At 49.1% G+C, this 19,439-nt stretch overlaps 1 protein-coding gene across 6 annotated transcripts in view; it reads right to left on the reverse strand.

Annotated features, from left to right (window-relative positions):
- FAM193A (family with sequence similarity 193 member A) overlaps positions 1 to 19,439 on the reverse strand; it is a 109,880-nt gene that overhangs the window by 62,388 nt on the left and 28,053 nt on the right. For 4 of the 6 annotated variants that reach the window (XM_059677197.1, XM_059677186.1, XM_059677214.1 and 1 more), the window contains exon 2: positions 4,065 to 4,310. In XM_059677197.1, the coding sequence (XP_059533180.1) occupies positions 4,065 to 4,310 (246 nt within the window). Of the gene's footprint in view, positions 1 to 4,064; positions 4,311 to 19,439 lie in introns of those variants that run through there. The other 2 variants (XM_059677234.1, XM_059677225.1) reach the window with 2 other exon arrangements.

Genomic DNA, 19,439 nt, shown 5'->3' on the forward strand with positions numbered 1-19,439 from the left:
TGAGAGAGTTAAGCACACAGAGAACCAATCAGAATACAAAAGGCTTATGAGCATAATTAACACGGGAAGACGTGGAGTTCTCCATCTCAACCCTGAGGAGACATTTTCAAGCTCTCACGGACATTCATGAAAACTTAACCACAGGTTAGTGAAACTGACCACAGATCATGACCTCTAATTCTAACAGCAGTAAAGTAAAATCAGCATGATTAAAGGTAATCCTAGAGAGATATGTTTGGATATTTATGAACAGTAGATAATTCATAGTTCAAAACAGAAATACTGAAAATTGGATAATACTTAAAATTGAGCCAATACAACTAACATTTCGAAATCGAGAGCATCCATTAGAGGTTTCCAGCACATACCAGAGAACAGAAACTGATGGGTAAGAAAGAACTCAACTTAGGAAGGCAGGGGAGTAGCCACAGAAAGAAAGGAGAAGCCACTGCAGCTGTGGACCGACTGGGTCCACTGCCTCCTGCAGGCCTCCTGGCATCGGCACGGGGACAGGCCCTCTCACTCCTTCTCCCATGTAGCAGGCTGAGCAGGGCTCAGGCTCCCACAGGTCTCCAGGTGAGATGAGCACAGGAATGCAGCTCCCCAAGCAGATGGCACCCAAGCTCAGGCTCCAAGACACTTGTCAGCAGCCCTCAGAAGCTGGAGCGCAGCCCCTACCTCTCGAGGCATACGCACCCCTCTCCCAGAACACGACACTGGGCGAGCCACACGTCTCACTTACTGACAGTGTCCACCGCTACCTCCTTGGTGCAGAGCAAATGGAACCTCTCCAGAGGAACAGACAAGGATGTGGTGGCAGTGGGTGCCTCTGGGAGGATGAGGAGGATGGCGAGGAGACGGTGAGAGGGACAGTGACTTGCTGTGCTCACGGGTATCTCCCAACATTTACTGTTTGTCCCACAGCATTCACTAATCAAATACGTATCGCACGCACATCAAGCTGCAGTAACTCATGAAACCAAGTGAGAGATATTTTAAAAATTAAAAAGCTCTTCCTTGAAAAGACAAAATTGACAGACTTCTAGCCAAGACTGGTTAAAAAAAAGGGGGGGAGGGGGGCAGAAATATGAGGAATTCCAAGAGTTGCATCTACAAATATGGTCAGAATTAAAGAGACTGTCTGCACACAAGTGCATACCGGTAACTAATAATTTCTAAGAATATAATTTACCAAAGTATCCTGAGAAGAAATGGAAATTTCAAACATTAAACCAGAAGTTTTACATTTACAGAGACATGCATGGTTTGAAGGGAGCGAAAGGAGATGGTGACAGCGGGAAGGGAGGGCAAAGGCGGTTATTTAACAAGTGGACAATGCTAGAGCATCTGCACTCTCCTGGGCATGACCCAGGAGAGAAGAAAAGATCTGTGACATGGAAGAGGAAAAGAATAGCCCGGCGGCATGGTCAAGGTTGAGCATCGACCCATGCACCATGAGGTCATTGATTCAATTCCCGGTCAGGGCACATGCCTGGGTTGCAGGCTTGATTCCCAGGAAGGGATATGCAGGAGGCAGCCGATCAACGATTCTCTCTCATCATTGATGTTTCTCTCGTTCCCTTTCCCTTCCCTCTCTGAAATCAATAAACATATGTTTAATTTAAAATAAAAATAATAAAATAAAGAGGAAAAGAATAACCAAGCATAAAGCACTGGGGGGATGGAAGCCCCAGGGAAAAGGCCTCCCCAGCCACGAGGGTAAGAGGTGAGAAGGGCCTTGGCCCTGAAGTGGGGAGCTCAACAGCTGAGCTGAGCAGGGCAGAGATGGGTTGGGGAGTTGGGAAGAGAGAAGAAAGGTTCCCACCTCTTGGGGTGTGGTGACGTAGCCAGAGCAAAGTCCAAATCCACAAGCAACCCCACGTCCATCAAACGAATCGTGTGCAGCTGGACAATGCGTGCAGCAGTACACACAACTATGCCGAGTTACAGGAGACTGTGACCTCGGGAAAAGAAAGATGGTGGGGACGGAATCAGGGCGATGGTTGCAAGGGCTGGGGGGCGAGGGGAGGTGCTGCCGATGACAGTGAACAAGGGAGCTTGGGTGGAGGTGGTGGTTACACAACTGCATAGGTTTGTCAAACTCACTGAACTACATTCACTTTAAAAAGGTGAATTTTATCACATGTAAATTATATATATATTTTTAAAGGCCAGCAATTTTAACCAGCTTGAGCAAAGAGGCCAACTTTATGAAAGCAACAGGAGGTCTAAGTCTACAAACACAGGCCAATGAGACACCTGGGTGATCCTGGGGTCACTTTTTTGATGAGGAGAAAAGCCTCATTAGATAATCCATTATCTGGGGCAAATTGGGAGTGTGGAAGCGAGACTCCCTGAATGGCAAGAGAAATCGAAGATGCTTCCACTTGCGTCCCAAACCAGAAGAGAAGCAGCAACCCTTCCCCAAAGGCACCGCAGGTGGGACAGGACTGGACACAGGAAGGAAGGGCAGCGAGCTGGAGACAGAACGCTCAGCTGCGAAAGAGCTGGCATGCCGCCAACAGCGCTCAGGAACAAGCCAGCGCTGGTGGCACCAACATGCCCTCTGCAGCAACAGGGGGGACCAAACACCTGAGGTGCACACAGAAAGGAAAGAAGAAAATGATAAAAGCAGAAAGATCTGAGGGTGAAAACTCAACACTGCCTACCCACCTTCCGAATCTCCAATGAGGGATCCCACGGTCTGCTCCTTTCTTTGTTCATTCAGTTATGTATTCATTAATTGGAATACTCTGGGTACCTAAAATATGCCAGGCTCGGCACAGTTCTTGGTAAGGAAAGACGACACACAAACAACTGCCCTCATGGAGTATGCTCCAGTGAAGGAATACAAAGTGAATACGGCCCTAGCCGGTTTGGCTCAATGGACAGAGTGTCGGCCTGCGGGCCAAAGTGTCCCGGGTTCGATTCTGGTCAAGGGGATGTACCTCAGTTGCAGGCTCCTCCTCAGCCTGGGCCTGGTCGGGAGCCTGCAGGAGGCAACCAATTGATGTGTTATTCTCACATCGATGTTTCTCTCTGTCTTTCCTTCTCTCTCCCACTCTCCCTAAAAATCAACGGGAAAATATCCTCAGGCGAAGATTAACAACAAAAAACAAAGTGAATACACAGTGATCAGAAAGAGGCGCCAGAGGGACAGAGCAGGAGAAGGGGCATGTGGGAGGCCAAAACCCATTTCTTTTTAGGTTTAGTTATGAAAGCACTACTCCAGAAAATGCCGCATGATTTGGGGTGCTGCCTTCAAGGAAACCCCAAAACAGAAGTCACTGGCTCAGTGGCAGCAGCAAGGAGACAGACAAGACCAGAGAGACTAAGGCAACATACACTATGCAGCAGCCACTCACTCACCAGGGACCAACCCGAGAGCAGTCTTGGGTCAGAAGACAGGTTACAAGGACAACTGCTCCCAAGCAGAGATCAACGGAGCAGAGAAGCCCTCGATGGTGGGGCCTCAAATGGCTGCAAAAGCCAACTCCTTCCAGAACCCAAAGAGCAGATTTGAAAGCCCTTTCAGAGGCAAGGCCCCCTAAGCCGCAGTCTGCGCCAACAATGAGATTAAGGGGGTGGCCTTCCCACGCAAGCCTGGGCCTCAAGAAAGCCCCCATTTAGCTGAGACATGAAATCCAGGTAAAGGAGGAAACCAGGACTTGAGAATTGCACCTGGGAAAGAATTTCGGGCGAGTTACCAGCACATGGAATTGTCTAAATTAAAATTAAATACATGAAAAGCCTTCCAGCTTTTCAGCAAACTGCTTTGCCAAAGAAATCCTGAGACCAGACTACAAAGCTTATCTTTGAGCCCCGCAAACTTGCTCACCAAGTTGTGTGACCAAGGGGGACAGGCTCCCTACCACCTCCTGCAGGTGCGACAGGGAAGACCCGGAGGAAAGCCCAGCAGGTGGAGAGCGGAGCAGGGACCAGAGGATGGAACAGGAAGGAGTTGATCCCGGAAACAGACCCGTATCAACGATCTCACTGCCCAATAAGCCCCGACCCGCTGGCTAAGGAAGTCAGGGAGCGCGGGCGCTCTGCAGGGCACTCACCGCTGGCTGGTCCAGGCCTCCGTGCCTCTCCTCCTTCTCCACGGTCCGCCTGCAGTCAGGGCACACCCACAGCGGCAGGTGCAGCACGCTGTTGCCCTTGGGAGCCACGGAAAGCGCCAATTTGCTCGCAGTCTTAATCCCACTCTCTAGGAAGGAAGAGTCTTTGCGTTCGCTTCTGCACAGCAGGCAGTAGTCCCCGGCGGGGTAGGGTGGAGCTCTGTGATTCATGCCGAAGTTAAAAGGAGTCTGGAATAGAAGAATGTTTTCTATTTTCAATACATAATCCACAAAACCAAGATCATTAAAAAATATATGTAGCTCTAAAATTACAATGTGTGTGTGTTTATGGAAAGAAACATCAAAGAGAGAATTTGTTGAAGAAAACTGTACCTGGAGTTCTAGGACCTCATCATACTTCAAATAAAACAGTGATGCCACAGGAGCATCTTAGGAGGAGTTAGAAACTCTCCCTCAAAAAAAAAAAAAAAAAAAAAAAAAGCAGCTCCCTCTGGCCCTGCACCCAGATTCTGCATTAGCTCCCGCGATGCAGTGGGTCCCAGTGTTCTGACTGAGGACGCACCAGGATGCTTCGCATCAACCAAGTTCAGAGTCACCACTCTAGGTCTGTCTGCACTGCTCAGGCAGGCTCCACCCACCTCCCAGGCGGCTGCTGGCGATCACTCCCCACCCCTTGCAAAACCCAGCCTCCCTTCCAGCTTGACAGCCACCCAATCTCGATGTCCACTTTTTCAAACAGGTCTTAAACTATAGGGCGAGGGTGGGGAGGAAGAAGCAAGATTATCACCCTATTCTCTCCAAAAGATTGCAGGAAAAGTAAAATTGCCTTTAAAACACAAACAGGCTCCCAAGTTAAAAACAGGCCTAATGTAAAGGCAGTGGGGGCAGGTGGAGGTGGGCAAGGGGGGAGATAAGGGACATCTGTAATAATGTCAATAAAATATGTAAATAAAAAACAGGCCTAATGTCACAAGGTTGGCAAGCAGGCACCAAGATTTTAACCCCAATCAGCGTGAGCCCAAGATGAATCATCTGCACCTTAGAGGAAACATCTGTAAATCCTGAAGAGGTTCGAGAGAGCACACCTGGGCAACAGGTGAGCAGGGAAGCCAGGTATGGCCTTCCAGAGGCAGGCAACTTCTGCCACAGCACATGCAGGATGGAGGTGACGGAAACCTGCCCCCCGCCCCCACCGCAGGCCCCTGGCTCTCTGGAGTGCCCCGGCCACAGGATGAATCAGGAGGGAGGCGGCCCAGGGCTTGGCGGCTGGAACTTTGGGCTATTTCACATCCCCAGTTTCCCCACAGGCCCCCTCCAATGCCCACCCAGCCCACCAGGCCTCCATCGGCCCCCGGCTCCTCCCTGCCCTCCAGCACTGAGGCTCACACACGCCCTTGTTAACTGGACCACAGGTACACCCAGGTCCACTCCAAAGCCCAGAGAGGCCTGATAGGATCAGGTGCTTAAACAGGGGCTGAGAGATTAAATGAACAAACGACAGCAGCATGTGGACCAAAGAGGGCCTTGCCGGGGGTCCTTACCTTTTATAAACCAGTGGGCAAACTGCTTACGCCTGTCACATCCACAGGGCTGCAAGGACTGACCCAAACCCAGCTAAGCAGCCATGTGAATGTCTGGGGTGTGAGGGGAGAGAACTGAGCACTCTCTCTCAGTGGTATTCTAGAAGGCTCCAGACTGCTCCTCAAACCAGGGAACATCATGGGAGTCACTGTTGTTCTCTGTCCCAACAGATCTGAGAAGTCTAAATTATGACAATTTCCTACACCATTCTGACTTAACCCTATGTAACCCAAAAGCCATTTCTTGTCCCTAGTCCTGGAGAACAGCCCACCACCAACAGAACTGCCACAGCCTTCATACCTTTCTAGGCCATTTTTACCCACAAAGGAGATGCTGGGTTCCAAGGTTACAAAGGCCCCCAAGCCAGAAATCAAAAGAGCCAGCACTGACTTGAGAGCATCCAGTTCAGCAACCATGCATCTGTCTGTCCACCCAGTGGTTCCTGGGAGCCCACCATGTGCCAAGGCACTGGTCCAGACACTGGGAACAAGTGGTGAATAAAACAAAGATCCCGGTCCTGAGAGTTCATGTTCTTGTCAAAGACAAATAAAGAAGACAGGTAAGTAAAGACTCATTAGGAGAACCACGATGACAGTGTAGGTAAATGCCAGTACTCGCCGCCTCCCACAACCACATCAAAATTACCACTAAAATACAGAACAATCCTCATTCAGAACCGCCTGAAAGCTGGCTGAATGGAAGTCCTACAACTAGAGAAGGAAAGAAGAAAGCACATCAAGATTGGTAGGAAGGCCCTAACTGGTTTGGCTCAGTGGATAGAGCATCGGCCTGCGGACTGAAGGGTCCCGGGTTCGATTCCGGTCAAGGGCATGTACCTTGGTTGCGGGCACATCCCCAGTGGGAGGTGTGCAGGAGGCAGCCGATCGATGTTTCTCTCTCATCGATGTTTCTAACTCTCTGTCCCTCTCCCTTCCTCTCTGTAAAAAATCAATAAAATGTATTTAAAAAAAAAAAAAAGATTGGTAGGAGGGACGGAGGTGAGGGACAGGCTGGTCCAACACCCACGTGTGGCGCTTTTTTAATCAGGAGGGAGATCTCTGTTGCAGAGGCTTCCTATGAGGAGCAAGGGGTGCTAGACCCACACCAGACTCCCAGTCCAGGGTTCCAGAGCTAGGAAGGGAAGTCCCCATAACTTCAGGCTGTAAAAACCAGTGAGGATTGTGACTGAGTGGCACAGAGGCTGCTGGAGACCCAGGCAATTCCTCTTAAGGGACCAGCACATAAACTTACTTGGACTCACTTCCACGGGGCCAGTGGCTTTGGGGGATCCAGGGACCTATGGGGAGGAACTGGATGGTGTGGCATCAGGGCAGGAACTCAGGGGCGGCTTTCTCCCAGTCAAGGATGCTCACAGAGGTCATTGTTCCTATGCTCTCTCTCTCTCTCTCTCTCACACACACACACACACACACCCGTCGCAGAGCTGACTGGCAGCCATATCTGAGTTTCCATCAGACTGGCTCACACTGTTCGCTCAGCCTGGTGATTCCCTGAGGCCACACCCCATCCAATTTTCAGCCCCACCCAAGCTGTTTGCAGCAGTTCTGACATATGAATGGCCTATCCTGGCTCAGGCTTCAGACATTCCTAAAATCTCTCAAACAAGGAGCAGCTGGCGTCAGCATACCCCAAAACTATCAATGAGAGGCCTAAGACCCAGTGCTAGCACTAGCCTACCTTGCTTCACAGCTTGCCCTCACCTGGCATTTCCAAGCCCAATACAAGTAACAGCCATCTGCAGACAGCTCTGTAGCTCCTGCAGGGTGGCCCCAGGCAGTGGCTGACTGTGTATCACCCGGGAGGCACCAGACCCAGTGCACCTGGCGGACAGCTCAGACCATAGCAGATTACAACTCTACATCCACAAGCGACACACTCAAGGGGCAGACTCAGCACCATAGCCCCACTGAAGCAAGTCCTGCTCCATAGGGTGTCTCCTGCACAGCAGCTCTCCCACTGTAGGTGCAGCCTGGTCTGCACAGCCAATTGGCCTGGAGGTCAACTCCTCCCAGTGATGCCAATAGCAATCAAGGCTTAACTACAACAAAACTGTGCACACAGCCCACACAGGGGCGCACCTAAAGTGTCCAGCTCAGGTGACTGGGGTAGCTGAGTCACTGGGCCCTTTAGAACACCTACTACAAAAGGCCACTCTACCAATTCCAGGAGACGTGGCAGCTCTACCTAATACAAAGAAACAAATACAGGAAAGCAGCTAAAATGAGGAGACAAAGAAACATGTCACAAACATAGACCAGAGAAATCTCCAGAAAAAGACCTAAATTAAATGGAAGCAAGCAGACTACTAGATACAGAGTTCAAAACAATGGTTATAAGGTTGCTCAAGGATCTTTATGAGAATTTCTAAGACATAAAAAAAGTCCAGTCAGAAATGAAGAATACACTAACTGAAATGAATAATTTATAGGGAATCGACAGCAGAGTAGAAGATGCCAAGAATCAAATCAACGATTTGGAACATGAGGAAGCAAAAAACACCAAATCAGAAGATCAAAGAGAGTAAAAAAATATGAAGATAGTATAAGGAGCCCCTGGGACAACTTCAAACATACCAACATTCGCATTATGGGGGTGCCAGAAGGAGAAGAGAGAGCATGACAGCGACAACCTATTTGAAAAAATAGTGACAGAAAACTTCCCTTACCTGGTGAAAGAAATAGACTTACGAGTCCAGGAAGCACAGAGAGTCTTACACAAGAGGAACCCAAAGAGGAAGACACCAAGACACATCATCATTAAAATGCCAAGAGCAAAAGACAAAGAGAGAATCTTAAAAACAGCAAGAGAAAAGCAGTTAGTTACTACAATGGAGTGCTCATATGACTGTCAGCTGATTTCTCAACAGAAACTTTGCAGGCCAGAAGGGAGTGGCAAGAAATATTCAAAGTGATAAATAGCGAGGACCTACAACCAAGATTACTTTACCCAGCAAAGCTATTATTTAGAACTGAAGGTCAGATAAAGAGCTTCACAGATAAGAAAAAGCTAAAGGAGTTCATCACCACCAAACCAGTATTACATGAAATGCTGAAGGGTATCCTTTAATAAGAGGAAAAGGAGGAGGAGCGGGAAGCAGAGGGAAGGGGAGGGGGAGGATAAAAAACATGACTAATAAAATGGCAATAAATACATATCTATCAACAATTGTATCAAAAAATCAAAATAAATATAATGAAAACAATAAACTGATGAATAAAACAGAACCAGAGGCATGGAAACATGGACAGACTGATGAATCTTGGGGGTAGGGAGGGTATGCAGGAAGAGATTAACCAAAAATCTTATATACATACTACAGGCCTGGTGCACAAAAATGTGTGCACTTGGGGCGGGGAGGGGTCCCTCAGCCCGGCCTGTGCCCTCTCGCAGTCTGGGACCCCTCGGGAGATAACAACCTGCTGGCTTAGGCCTGCTCCCGGGTGGCAGAGGTGCAGCCCCTGGGCGGGCTCAAAGCAGGGCTGATTGGGGAGTTGGGGCGCCGCCCCCTGTCACACTCAAGGCAGGGTCGATGGGGAGGTTGCGGTGCCACCCCCTGTCATGCACAGAGCAGGGCCAATCAGGGGGTTGGGTTGCTGCCCCTGTCACGCACAGAGCAGGGCCCATCAGGGGGGTTGTGGCTCCGTACCCTGTCACGCACAGAGCAGGGTCAATCAGGGGGTTGGGGAGCTCCCCCGTCACTCACAGAGTAGGGCCGATAGGGGAGTTTGGGCACTGCCCACTATCACACACAAAGCAGGGCAGATCAGGGGGTTGGGGTGCCGCCCTCTATCACCCACAGAGCAGGGCCTATCAGGGGGTTGGGGCACCGCCACTCTCACACTCAGGGCAGGGCCGATGGGGAGGTTATGGCTCTACCCCATCACACACAGAGCAGGGCCCGTGGGGGAGGGGGGGGTTGGGGCGCCGCACCCTGTCACACACAGAGCAGGGCTGATCAGGGGGTTGGGGAGCTCCCCCCTATCAGGCACAGCGCAGGGCTGATCAGGGGGTTGGGGCGCCTTCCCCTGTCAGGAACAGAGCAGGGCGGATAGGGAGGTTGTGGCCCCGCCCCCTGTCACACACAGAGCCGCAGGGCAATCAGGGGGTTTGGGCACTGCCCCGTCACGCTGATCCCAGTGCCAGAAGGCCTCGCGGCTCCGCTGATCCGGGTGCTGGGAGGCCTATGACCCTTTTACTATATAGGATAGAGGCCTGGTGCATGGGTTCGGGCCAGCTGGTTTGCCCTGAAGGGTGTCCTGGATCAGGGTGGGGGTCCCCACTGGGGTGCCTGGCCAGCCTGGGTGAGGGGATGATGGCTGTTTGCAGCTGGTCACACACCCTTCAGGGTGGGGGTCCCCACTGGGGTGCCTGGCCAGTCTGGGTGAGGGGCTGATGGCTGTTTTCAGGCTGGGACTGAAGCTCCCAACTGCTCCTTTTTTTCTTTTTTTAAAATTCTGGGCCAGCTTTAGCTCTGACTCCAGCTCTGAGGCCTCTGCTGCTGAAAGCAGGTATCTGGTTTGTTTGTGTTCTATAATCGAAACACTGTATCAACTCTAGCTCTGAGATCCCGGCTGGCTGAAAGCAGGTTTCTGGGGTTTTGTTTAGCTTCTATATTTGTAACTATGTTTCAAACTGCAAGCTCAGAGGCCGGCAAGGCAGGTGGGGAATGTTGGTTTCCTCTGTCACTGAAGCAAGCAAACCTCATGTTATAGTTTCAAGCTGCCTGGCTACCGGCCGCCATCATGGCTGGCAGTTAATTTGCATATCGCCCTGATTAGCCAATGGGAAGGGTAGCAGACATACGCCAATTACCATGTTTCTCTCTCTTTTTTTTTTTTAAAATATATTTTATTGATTTTTTACAGAGAGGAAGGGAGAGAGATAGAGAGTTAGAAACATCGGTGAGAGAGAAACATCGATCAGCCGCCTCCTGCACATCTCCTACTGGGGATGTGCCCGCAACCCAGGTACATGCCCTTGACCGGAATCGAACCTGGGACCTTTCAGTCCACAAGCCGACGCTCTATCCACTGAGCCAAACCGGTTTTGGCCCATGTTTCTCTTTTATTAGATAGGATATGCATACCATGGACATAGACAATAGAGTGGTGAAGGCCTAGGGTGGAGAGGGAACCGGGTGGAGGGGAGAAATGGGAGGGAGGGAGTGGGGAGACACCTGTAATACTATCAAAAATAAAGATTTTTTAAAAATAAAGAACACCAGATAGTGGTGACTGAGAAGGAGAAAACAGAGCAGAAAAGAATGCCTGGAGCTGGTGATGGTACCCTTTAGCGTGGCCAGTGAGGGCCTCCTCCAGGAGACACCTGGACACACCTGAAGTGTGAGCTGGTGGAAACCACACACATATCTGCAGGAGGAGCATTCCAGAGAGCAAGCACAAAGGCCCTGGGGCAGGAGGGGGGAGGGAGCAGTGAGCCAGGCAAGGTCTGCTCTCCTGTTCTAACAAGGAGAAGGCTATGTGCACAGAAGAGATAAAATGTGACAAAGGAGTGGAGCAAGGAAGTGGGAGAAGCCACCTAGGAGTGAGGTGGCCGTGAGGTCGCTGTGACGGGAGAGCTAACAAGACCTCTAAGGAAGCAGATGTCAGGGTTGAGGAGGAGGAGAGGCAAGGACAGTTGCACAGCGTGTGGACTAAGCATGTGGAGTGGCTTCCACAGAGGACTGAAATCCACTAGATGCCAGGCGTCCTGAAGGCTCTGACAACAGGATGCAAAGATGAATAGGAGGGAGACCCTGCTGGTTCCTGAGGGACAGCAGACACACACACACAGACATGACCACTGCCCCTCCAGGGGCAGCAAACTCCTCCAGGAAGAAAAGAAAGTTGCCAAGGGTGCAGAGTGGGACCTTAGGAGGACATGGTTCTAACAAGAGCAAAGTTAAGTTTTGAAAAACATAAAGCCGCCATGTGAAGATCTGGGAGAGCACTGGGAGCCGAGGAGCAGCCAGCGCGAACGTGGGCAGGTCAAGGGGCAGGACGAAGGCCTAGGCTGGGGAGGTTTCTCAGAAGGAGATGGCATGGCCAATTTTCATCTTAAAAAGAAACTTTGCTGCATGAAAAAAATGAACCCTGGGGAGGAAACAACGTACGTCAGGCTGTTCCAGGTAGTTCCAGGCGCAGGTGGGGGGCATGAAGGAGCAGAGCAGTCAGACTTGCTGGTGTGGAAGGTCGAGCCACGGGACTTGACAATGGACCTGAGGATGCGATGAGGACAGGCCCAGCTGCCTCAGTACTAGATGCCGACAACAGAGATGCGGGGCGGGGCAGGGGGACAGGCTGGGACAGTGGATGAACCACGGGTATGCTCTGGGCCTGCACGTATGAAATGGGTATTAGACATCCAAACAGCAGGGGGGTTGTTTCTGAATGAACACTCAGGGCAAGGATGCAACTGGACATTTAATTTGGGATCCCCAGCGTGTGGGGTCAGGAAAGCCATGGAGCTAGCTGCAATCATCCATGGAGAGATCATAGACAATGTCCTGAACCAAAGTCAAAACTGCTTGACGCTTGACCAACATGCTCAAATACGAAGCCAGTTCTCCCAGGAGGTGAAACTCTCCTCTCCACTCCTTTTTCAGCAAAGCAAGTAACGAACAGGTTACTACAAAACACACATGCACACACAACAGCTGACTACAATGCCAGTTACTCAAACACCAATGCCCCACCAGGTGGTTACTCTCCTAACTGATTAAATGTGAAGCACAAATATAAATTCCAATGATCTTTTTAAAAACATTTTACAGCTGTACTAAAGTAGAACTGAGGCACAATAAGCTGAAAATATCTGCAGCATGCACTATGAATAATTTTGACATGTATACACCTGTGAAAACATCACGATAATCCTATATAATAAAAATGTGGTATGCAGCCGAAACCGGTTTGGCTCAGTGGATAGAGCGTCGGCCTGCGGACTGAAAGGTCCCAGGTTCAATTCCGGTCAAGGGCATGTACTTGGGTTGCGGGCATATCCCCAGTGGGAGATGTGCAGGAGGCAGCTGATCGATGTTTCTCTCTCATCGATGTTTCTAACTCTCTATCTCTCTCCCTTCCTCTCTGTAAAATATCAATAAAATATATTTTAAAAAAAAATGTAGTATGCAAATTGTCCCCTCAACCAGAGTTCTTCAGGGAGTTCGACCAGGGGGCGGGCCTGCCGGGGGAAGGGAGGGAGTACCCGGCTGGAGGCCAGTAGCCGCTAGGGACCTTACCAGTGCACAAATTTCGTGCACTGGGTCTCTAGTCAAGATAATGAACACTACCATTACCCACTCCAAGTTACTTGTGCCTCTTTGTACCCCACATCTACTCCCTTCTCCTCCAATCCTACCCCAGTCACAGGTGACCACTGGACTGAATTCTGTCTCTAAAGCAGTGGTTCTCAACCTTCCTAATGCCGCGACCCTTTAATACAGTTCCTCATGTTGTGGTGACCCCCAATTTCATTGTTGCAAATTGAATATAATTAAAGCATAGTGATTAATTACAAAAACAATATGTAATTGTGTATGTTTTCTGATGGTCTTAGGCGACCCCTGTGAAAGGGTCGTTTGACCCCCAGAGGGGTCTCAACCCACAAGTTGAGAACCGCTGCTCTAAAGACTAATTTGCAATTTCTAGAACTCCATATAAGTGATTCCCAAAGTGGGCGCTACCGCCCCCTGTTGGGTGCTGCAGCGATCCAGGGGGCGGTGATGGGCACAGGTGCATTTGTTTTAACTTTTTTTGTACTACCTCTCTATTCTGAGTTCAATAAATAGTTTCATAATTTCAAACTTCAATGTTTCTAATTTACACCTTTCTTTACTATATTTTACGAAAAAGGTAGAAACATTAATACATATATCTGTTTAATTGCTATTAAAATTTGAAAAAAATTGATTTCCAGGGGGCGCTGAGTAATATTTTTTCTGGAAAGGGGGCGGTAGGCCAAATAAGTTTGGGAACCACTGCTCTATATAAATGGTACCACACAACATGTTCTCTTCAGTCTGGCTTGTTTTGCAGAGTATCGGTATCTGGAGGTGATCCCATGTGTGCATGTAGCAGAAACGTTAACCTTTTCGTTACTGAGTAACACTGCACTGTGTGGGTGAGCCACAACTTTTTTATGTATTCTCCCATTTGGAGATATTCTGGTTGTTTCCAATTTGGGGCTAATACAAAGAATAGCTGCTGCCTTGACCGAGTGGCTCAGTTGATTGGAGTCGCCCCATACACCCAAAAGGCCACAGGTTCAATTCCTGGTCATGGCTCGTAGCTAGGCTGTGGGTTTGATCCCCAGTTGGGGCCTGTACAAGGAGGCAACCAACCCATGTTTCTCTCTCTCTTCCTCTCTAACATCAGTAAAAACCTATCCTCAGGAGATTTTAAAAAAAGGAGAACATTCATGTTCAACTCTTGGTGTGTGGTAGGTGCACTTTTTTTTTTTTATCCTCACCCAAGGACATGTTCATTGACTTTAGAGAGAGGAAGGGAGAGAGAAACATCAATTTGTTGTTCCACTCATTCATGCATTCATTGGTTGGTTCTTGTTATGTGCCCTGACCAGGGACTGAACCCACAACCTTGGTGTATTAGGACAATGCTACAACCAACTGAGCAATCCGTCAGGACATGCATGTCTAACTTTTAAGAAATTTCCAAAGTTCTCCCAAAGATCACTTTTGGAGAGTTCTGGTGAACTACATCCTCATCCATGTGGCTAGTTGTTTAAACTGTAGCCATTGTAATGTCTGTGTGGCAACTGTCTCACTGTGGTTTTCCCTAGTAATTCTGTTAAATATCCTTTCACCGGCTTATACAGTATCTAGTCCAATCTTTGGCCTGGCTCAGGCTTATCAATTTTATTTATCTTAAAAGAATTAATTAGCTTTTGGTTTCATGGATTTTCCATATTTAAAATTGTTTCTCATTAATGTTTGCTTTTATGTTAGTATTTCCTTTCTTTGGAGGTGTATAAATGGCTCTTTGATCGACTTTCATTAATCCTTGCCTGAGGATATGTTTCCATTGATTTTTAGGGAGAGTGGAAGAGAGAGGGAAAGACAGAGAAGAGAGAAATATCGACATGAGAGAAACACATTTATTGGTTGCCTCCTGCATGAGCCCCGACCAGAGCTCTGGTCGGGGAGGAGCTTGCAACCAAGGTACGTGCCCTTGACCAGAATTGAACTCAGGACCCTTCGGTCCACAGGCCGAGGCTCTCTCCCCTGAGCAAAACCGGCCAGGGCTGATATACTTTCTTAAGGTGGAGCCCTTTCCCTTGCACAGAGGTGGTGAGTGCTATAAATTTCCTTGTAAGTATTGCTTTGACTACATTTTACAAATTTTGATATGTTGTGTTTTCATTCTCATTCAGTTAAAAAAATTTTCTTATTTCCCTCTTGATTTCTTCTTTGACTCATGGATTCTTTAAAGTATGGTTTCCTAATATTTGTCCTTTCCTAAGTATCTTTCTGTTACTGATTTCTAATATAATTCTATTGTAGTCAAAAAAGATACTCTGGGCCCTGGCCGGGTAGCTCAGTTGGTTAGAGCATCGTCTGGATATGACAAGGTTGTGGGTTCAATGCCCAGTCAGGGCACATACAAAAAGCAACCAATGAATGCATACGTGGGACAACATATCAATGTCTTTCTTTCTCTCAAATCAACGAAATTTTTTTAAATTTAGGGAATAAAAGAAAGAAAAGATACTTTGTATAATTTTAATTCTCCCAAATTCATAGAGATATTTTTAAGGTCCAAAATATGATCCATTTTGGTAAATGTTTAAAAAATGTGCTTATGGCCTTAGCTGGCTTGGCTCAGTGGATAGAGCATCAGCCTGCGGACTGAAGGGTCCCAGGTTCAATTCCAGTCAAGGGCACATGCCTGGATTGCGGGCTTGATCCCCAGTGGGGAGCATGCAGGAGGCAGCCAATCAATGATTCTCTTTCATCATTGATGTTTCTATCTCTCTTTTCCTCTCCCTCTCTGAAATCAATGAAGATATATTTAAAAAAATAAAAAAATACCTTTTAAAAAATAACAAAAAAACCCTGTGCTTATGTATGCTGCATGCTGGGAGGCGACTGCCCCGTTTCGCTTACAGCACAGCAACATGGGCCCTGCTGACCCTCTCCATGCCCAGCTTCACCTGAAAATCCCTGCCTCACGGGCCTGCTCTCGGAGCGCGGTGCTATGCCTGTCAGAGCGTGGGGCCCCTCTGCGGCACGGTTAGCTCACTTTCCAATTACTGAAGAGCAGCCCGTTTCACACGGGGTCCCAGACGTCTGCTCCTTGAGGGAGAAATCACCTCTGCCCTACTGAAAAGAACGTCATCTGACCAAATGTACGCTCTGGCTCTTGGGGAAACGGCCCAGGAGTGGACTGTTTCAACAGAATGAAAGAGTATTAATATAAAAACATGTGCCTGTTACTACAGAAGCCCTGAGAGAGGAGGTGACCCGGCTACAAAGCTAAGAGCTGAGTGCCGGGCTTTGTGCTAAGTGCTCAACATGGATTTCCTCCCGTAACTCTAACAATGACTCTGAAGGCAGGTACTATGACCTCATGTGTAAGTGCGAAAGCTAAGGAACAGAACCAGGAAGTAAGCTCACCCAACAGCACAGAGTCAAGGTTCAAACCCAGGCCCCTGAATCCAGACCAGTGTTCCAACACACGGTGACCTGCCTCTCCGCCAGCAAACTCACCTGGGGGGCCAGCGACACCTCCTCCTCGTGTTCTACCTGGAAAATGCCCCTCAGCTTTCAACAGCATTCACGCCTCCCCTCCCCTCTCAGACCTGCTCCCTCTCGTCCGTCCTCTTCCTGCTCCCACAGCATCTCAGAGCTTCCCACCAGGGAGACGTGTCTCTGTCCTGATGAACTGACTAAACTCCTTGAGACCACAGACATGGTCCCAATTACATGCCTTCTCCTCACCTTCCCATAGCACCGCTCAGAGCAGGTCATGTCCCCTGAAGGAACAAGCAGAGACTCGGCCTTTGTGGGCTTATCATCCATCGCTCCCAGTGGTTCTCCAAGTGACGGCCTCCGATAGGAAAGGCTGCCTGCTGCCACAGGAGTCGCCTGAGCTGCCTGCCCACCAGGGCACCGTGTGCAAGACGACCCTGAAATCCCACGTGTACTGCACAGTTCCGTGGCTGCACTGCCACTCCTTCAGAAGTGACCTGTGGCCTCTTGGGGAACTCCTACGACCAATAACTGAGGAAGGAAACGCCGTGTCTGTTTACAGATGGTGCGAAAGGACGTGTGGCACCAGTCAGCAGCAGGTGCTACCGCCGACACTGCACTCAGATGGGCCTGAGACCGCGTGGGGAGGGAAATCCAACCTGGGAGTGGAAGTCTGGAAAGTCCCCATGGCTGTGCCCTCTGTCAGGAAGGAGAAACGGCCGCACATGCAGAGCTACACCCAGGCACTGAGAGCAGCCAGTGTTTGGCGGGGTGGTCGGGAATTTGGAAAGAAGATTCAGGGGTAATTAGTGGCAGAGAGATCTAGAGAAGGAATCTGAGTTGGCACCAAGTGCAAGGGTACCCGTGTTCCATGTGAACGCTCAACAGTGACCTCTGCTGCAGAAGCAGCTGCCAACGCCCGGTGGACAAGATGACCTGCATGCGTATGTCTCTCAGCCTCTTTCCCACCGCTTACTCCATGGGCTGCCACCTGAGCTGCCATGGCTGCCATCAACTTCCACCAAGAACATTCTGGACTGTCCACCGCTAGGCACCTGCAGGGCACGGCTTCTCGGTGGCTTGGCATTCTGTGCTTTCTCCAGCTCTGAACTCAGGAAGCAGCAACATCAGCAGGAGCCCCAAGGAGCTAGGTCACAGCTTCCTGCACCCTCTCCCAGGCCCACACTGCCCCACTCCAGGGTACACACTCACGCAGATGGTTACTACGGTGCCTGACACAGAGTCACACACTCACGTAAACGGGTGTGACAGTGCCTGACAGAGAGGAAGCGCTCTATAATTGCCAACTAATGCTCACACATATAAATAACTGGTTTTGGCAGAGCCATTCAGCAATTATTGCTTACACTGTAAATTAATGCCAAAAGAACCGTATAAACCAATGTCTGGTCTCTTCCCTGTTTAAGTCCTGGGCTGCTGCTGCTTCTATCACTGCTGTCCAACTCTCCTACAACACACACGTCTCTGGAGAGCGGAAACCACTCCTCGTTACCTCCTTTACAACCTGACCGTGCCAAGCCACACACGACAGGATTTATGGTGTTCTTTCAATGTTACAATCACATTTTCTGGTATGTACTCAATCAACAAAAAAACCTCAATAATTTGCGCAATGAAGAAATTTGCATTCTTTAAGCTATTTCTTCTAGAAGCACCAGCTCCAGCTCCTGACACCAGACACCCCTTGGTGGTTCTGGTCACACCTTTAGTCCTACCCCCACCGACCAGATTCTACTAGTTTCTGGGGCATCATCCTGAATTCTCACTCAGGGAATGGTCCCTGAGCACACTCTCTGCAAAGCTTGCTCCGAGTTTGCTTGCTGTGGTTCTGTTCCCATGGAGATGTGCTGCCCTTGCTCACTCCCGGCCCCTCGATGGCTAGGTCAGAGCTCTCGCTAACCCAGGGCCAGGCCAAGGAGCAATGCATGTACACTGAGTGGCCAGATTATTATGACCACCTGACGTTTGTAGGCAAATTAGCTATGATTTCGTGCTGAAGTTGCTAGAGGCCAGACCATTATAAATAGCAAAGCAGGTTGTTTACCACGACAGTAGAAGTGATTTTTTTTCTGAAGATATGGGTTAAACAACGCGATTTAACAGCCTTTGAACGTGGGATATATTTGAACGTGAGTGGCCTGATTATTATGATCACCCCATCAGTACTTCGTTGGGCCACCTTTTGCCTTCAATACTGCGGCGACTCTTCTTGGCTTTGACTCCACGAGAGGTTGAAAGGTGATGCGAGGAATCTGACCCCATGCCTGATGAATAGCACTGTCCAGTTCTGTGAAATTTGATGGTTGTGGAACCAGCTGCCTGGTGGCTCTTTTAACTTCGTCCCACAAATGCTCAATTGAGATCTGGTGATGGTGGGGGCCGCCTAAGCAAGGTAAAGTCTCCCTCATGTTCTTGAAACCACTCCTGCACAATATAAGCACCGTGGCATGGCGTATTGTCTTGTTGGAAGAAGCCATCTGATTGGGATACGCCATCAATATGATAGGATGAACTTGATCAGCAACGATACTTAGGTATGTTGTGCTATTCAGACGTTTATAATGATCTGGTCCTCTGGCAACTTCAGCACGAAATTATAGCTAATTTGCCTACAAACGTCAGGTGGTCATAATAATCTGGCCCCTCAGTGTATTGAAGGGGTGGGGAGTAGGATTAAGGCCTATTATCTACCCAAATAACTCTTTGGTAACCAGAATTAACTGATGAATTAATGTTGCTTCTGATTTTGATGTTGTATAATCAACACAAAATGATTATGTAATAAAAAAAATGCTGTGTATGTAATATTAACTTAAAATTCCTCTGCTCTAAATTTACTTAAGGCCGTTTAGATGTAAACATTAATACTACAAGAGAGGTTACCACCTGGCTGATGTGGCTCAGTGGTTGAGCGCCGACCCTTGAACCAGGAGATCATGGTCGATTCCCACTCAGGGTACACGCCTGGATTGCAGGTTCCACCCCCAGTAGGGGGTGAGCAGGAGGCAGCCGATCAAGGACACTCT

The sequence above is a fragment of the Myotis daubentonii genome, chromosome 1 (assembly GCF_963259705.1).
Source record: "Myotis daubentonii chromosome 1, mMyoDau2.1, whole genome shotgun sequence".
NCBI lineage: Eukaryota > Metazoa > Chordata > Mammalia > Chiroptera > Vespertilionidae > Myotis > Myotis daubentonii.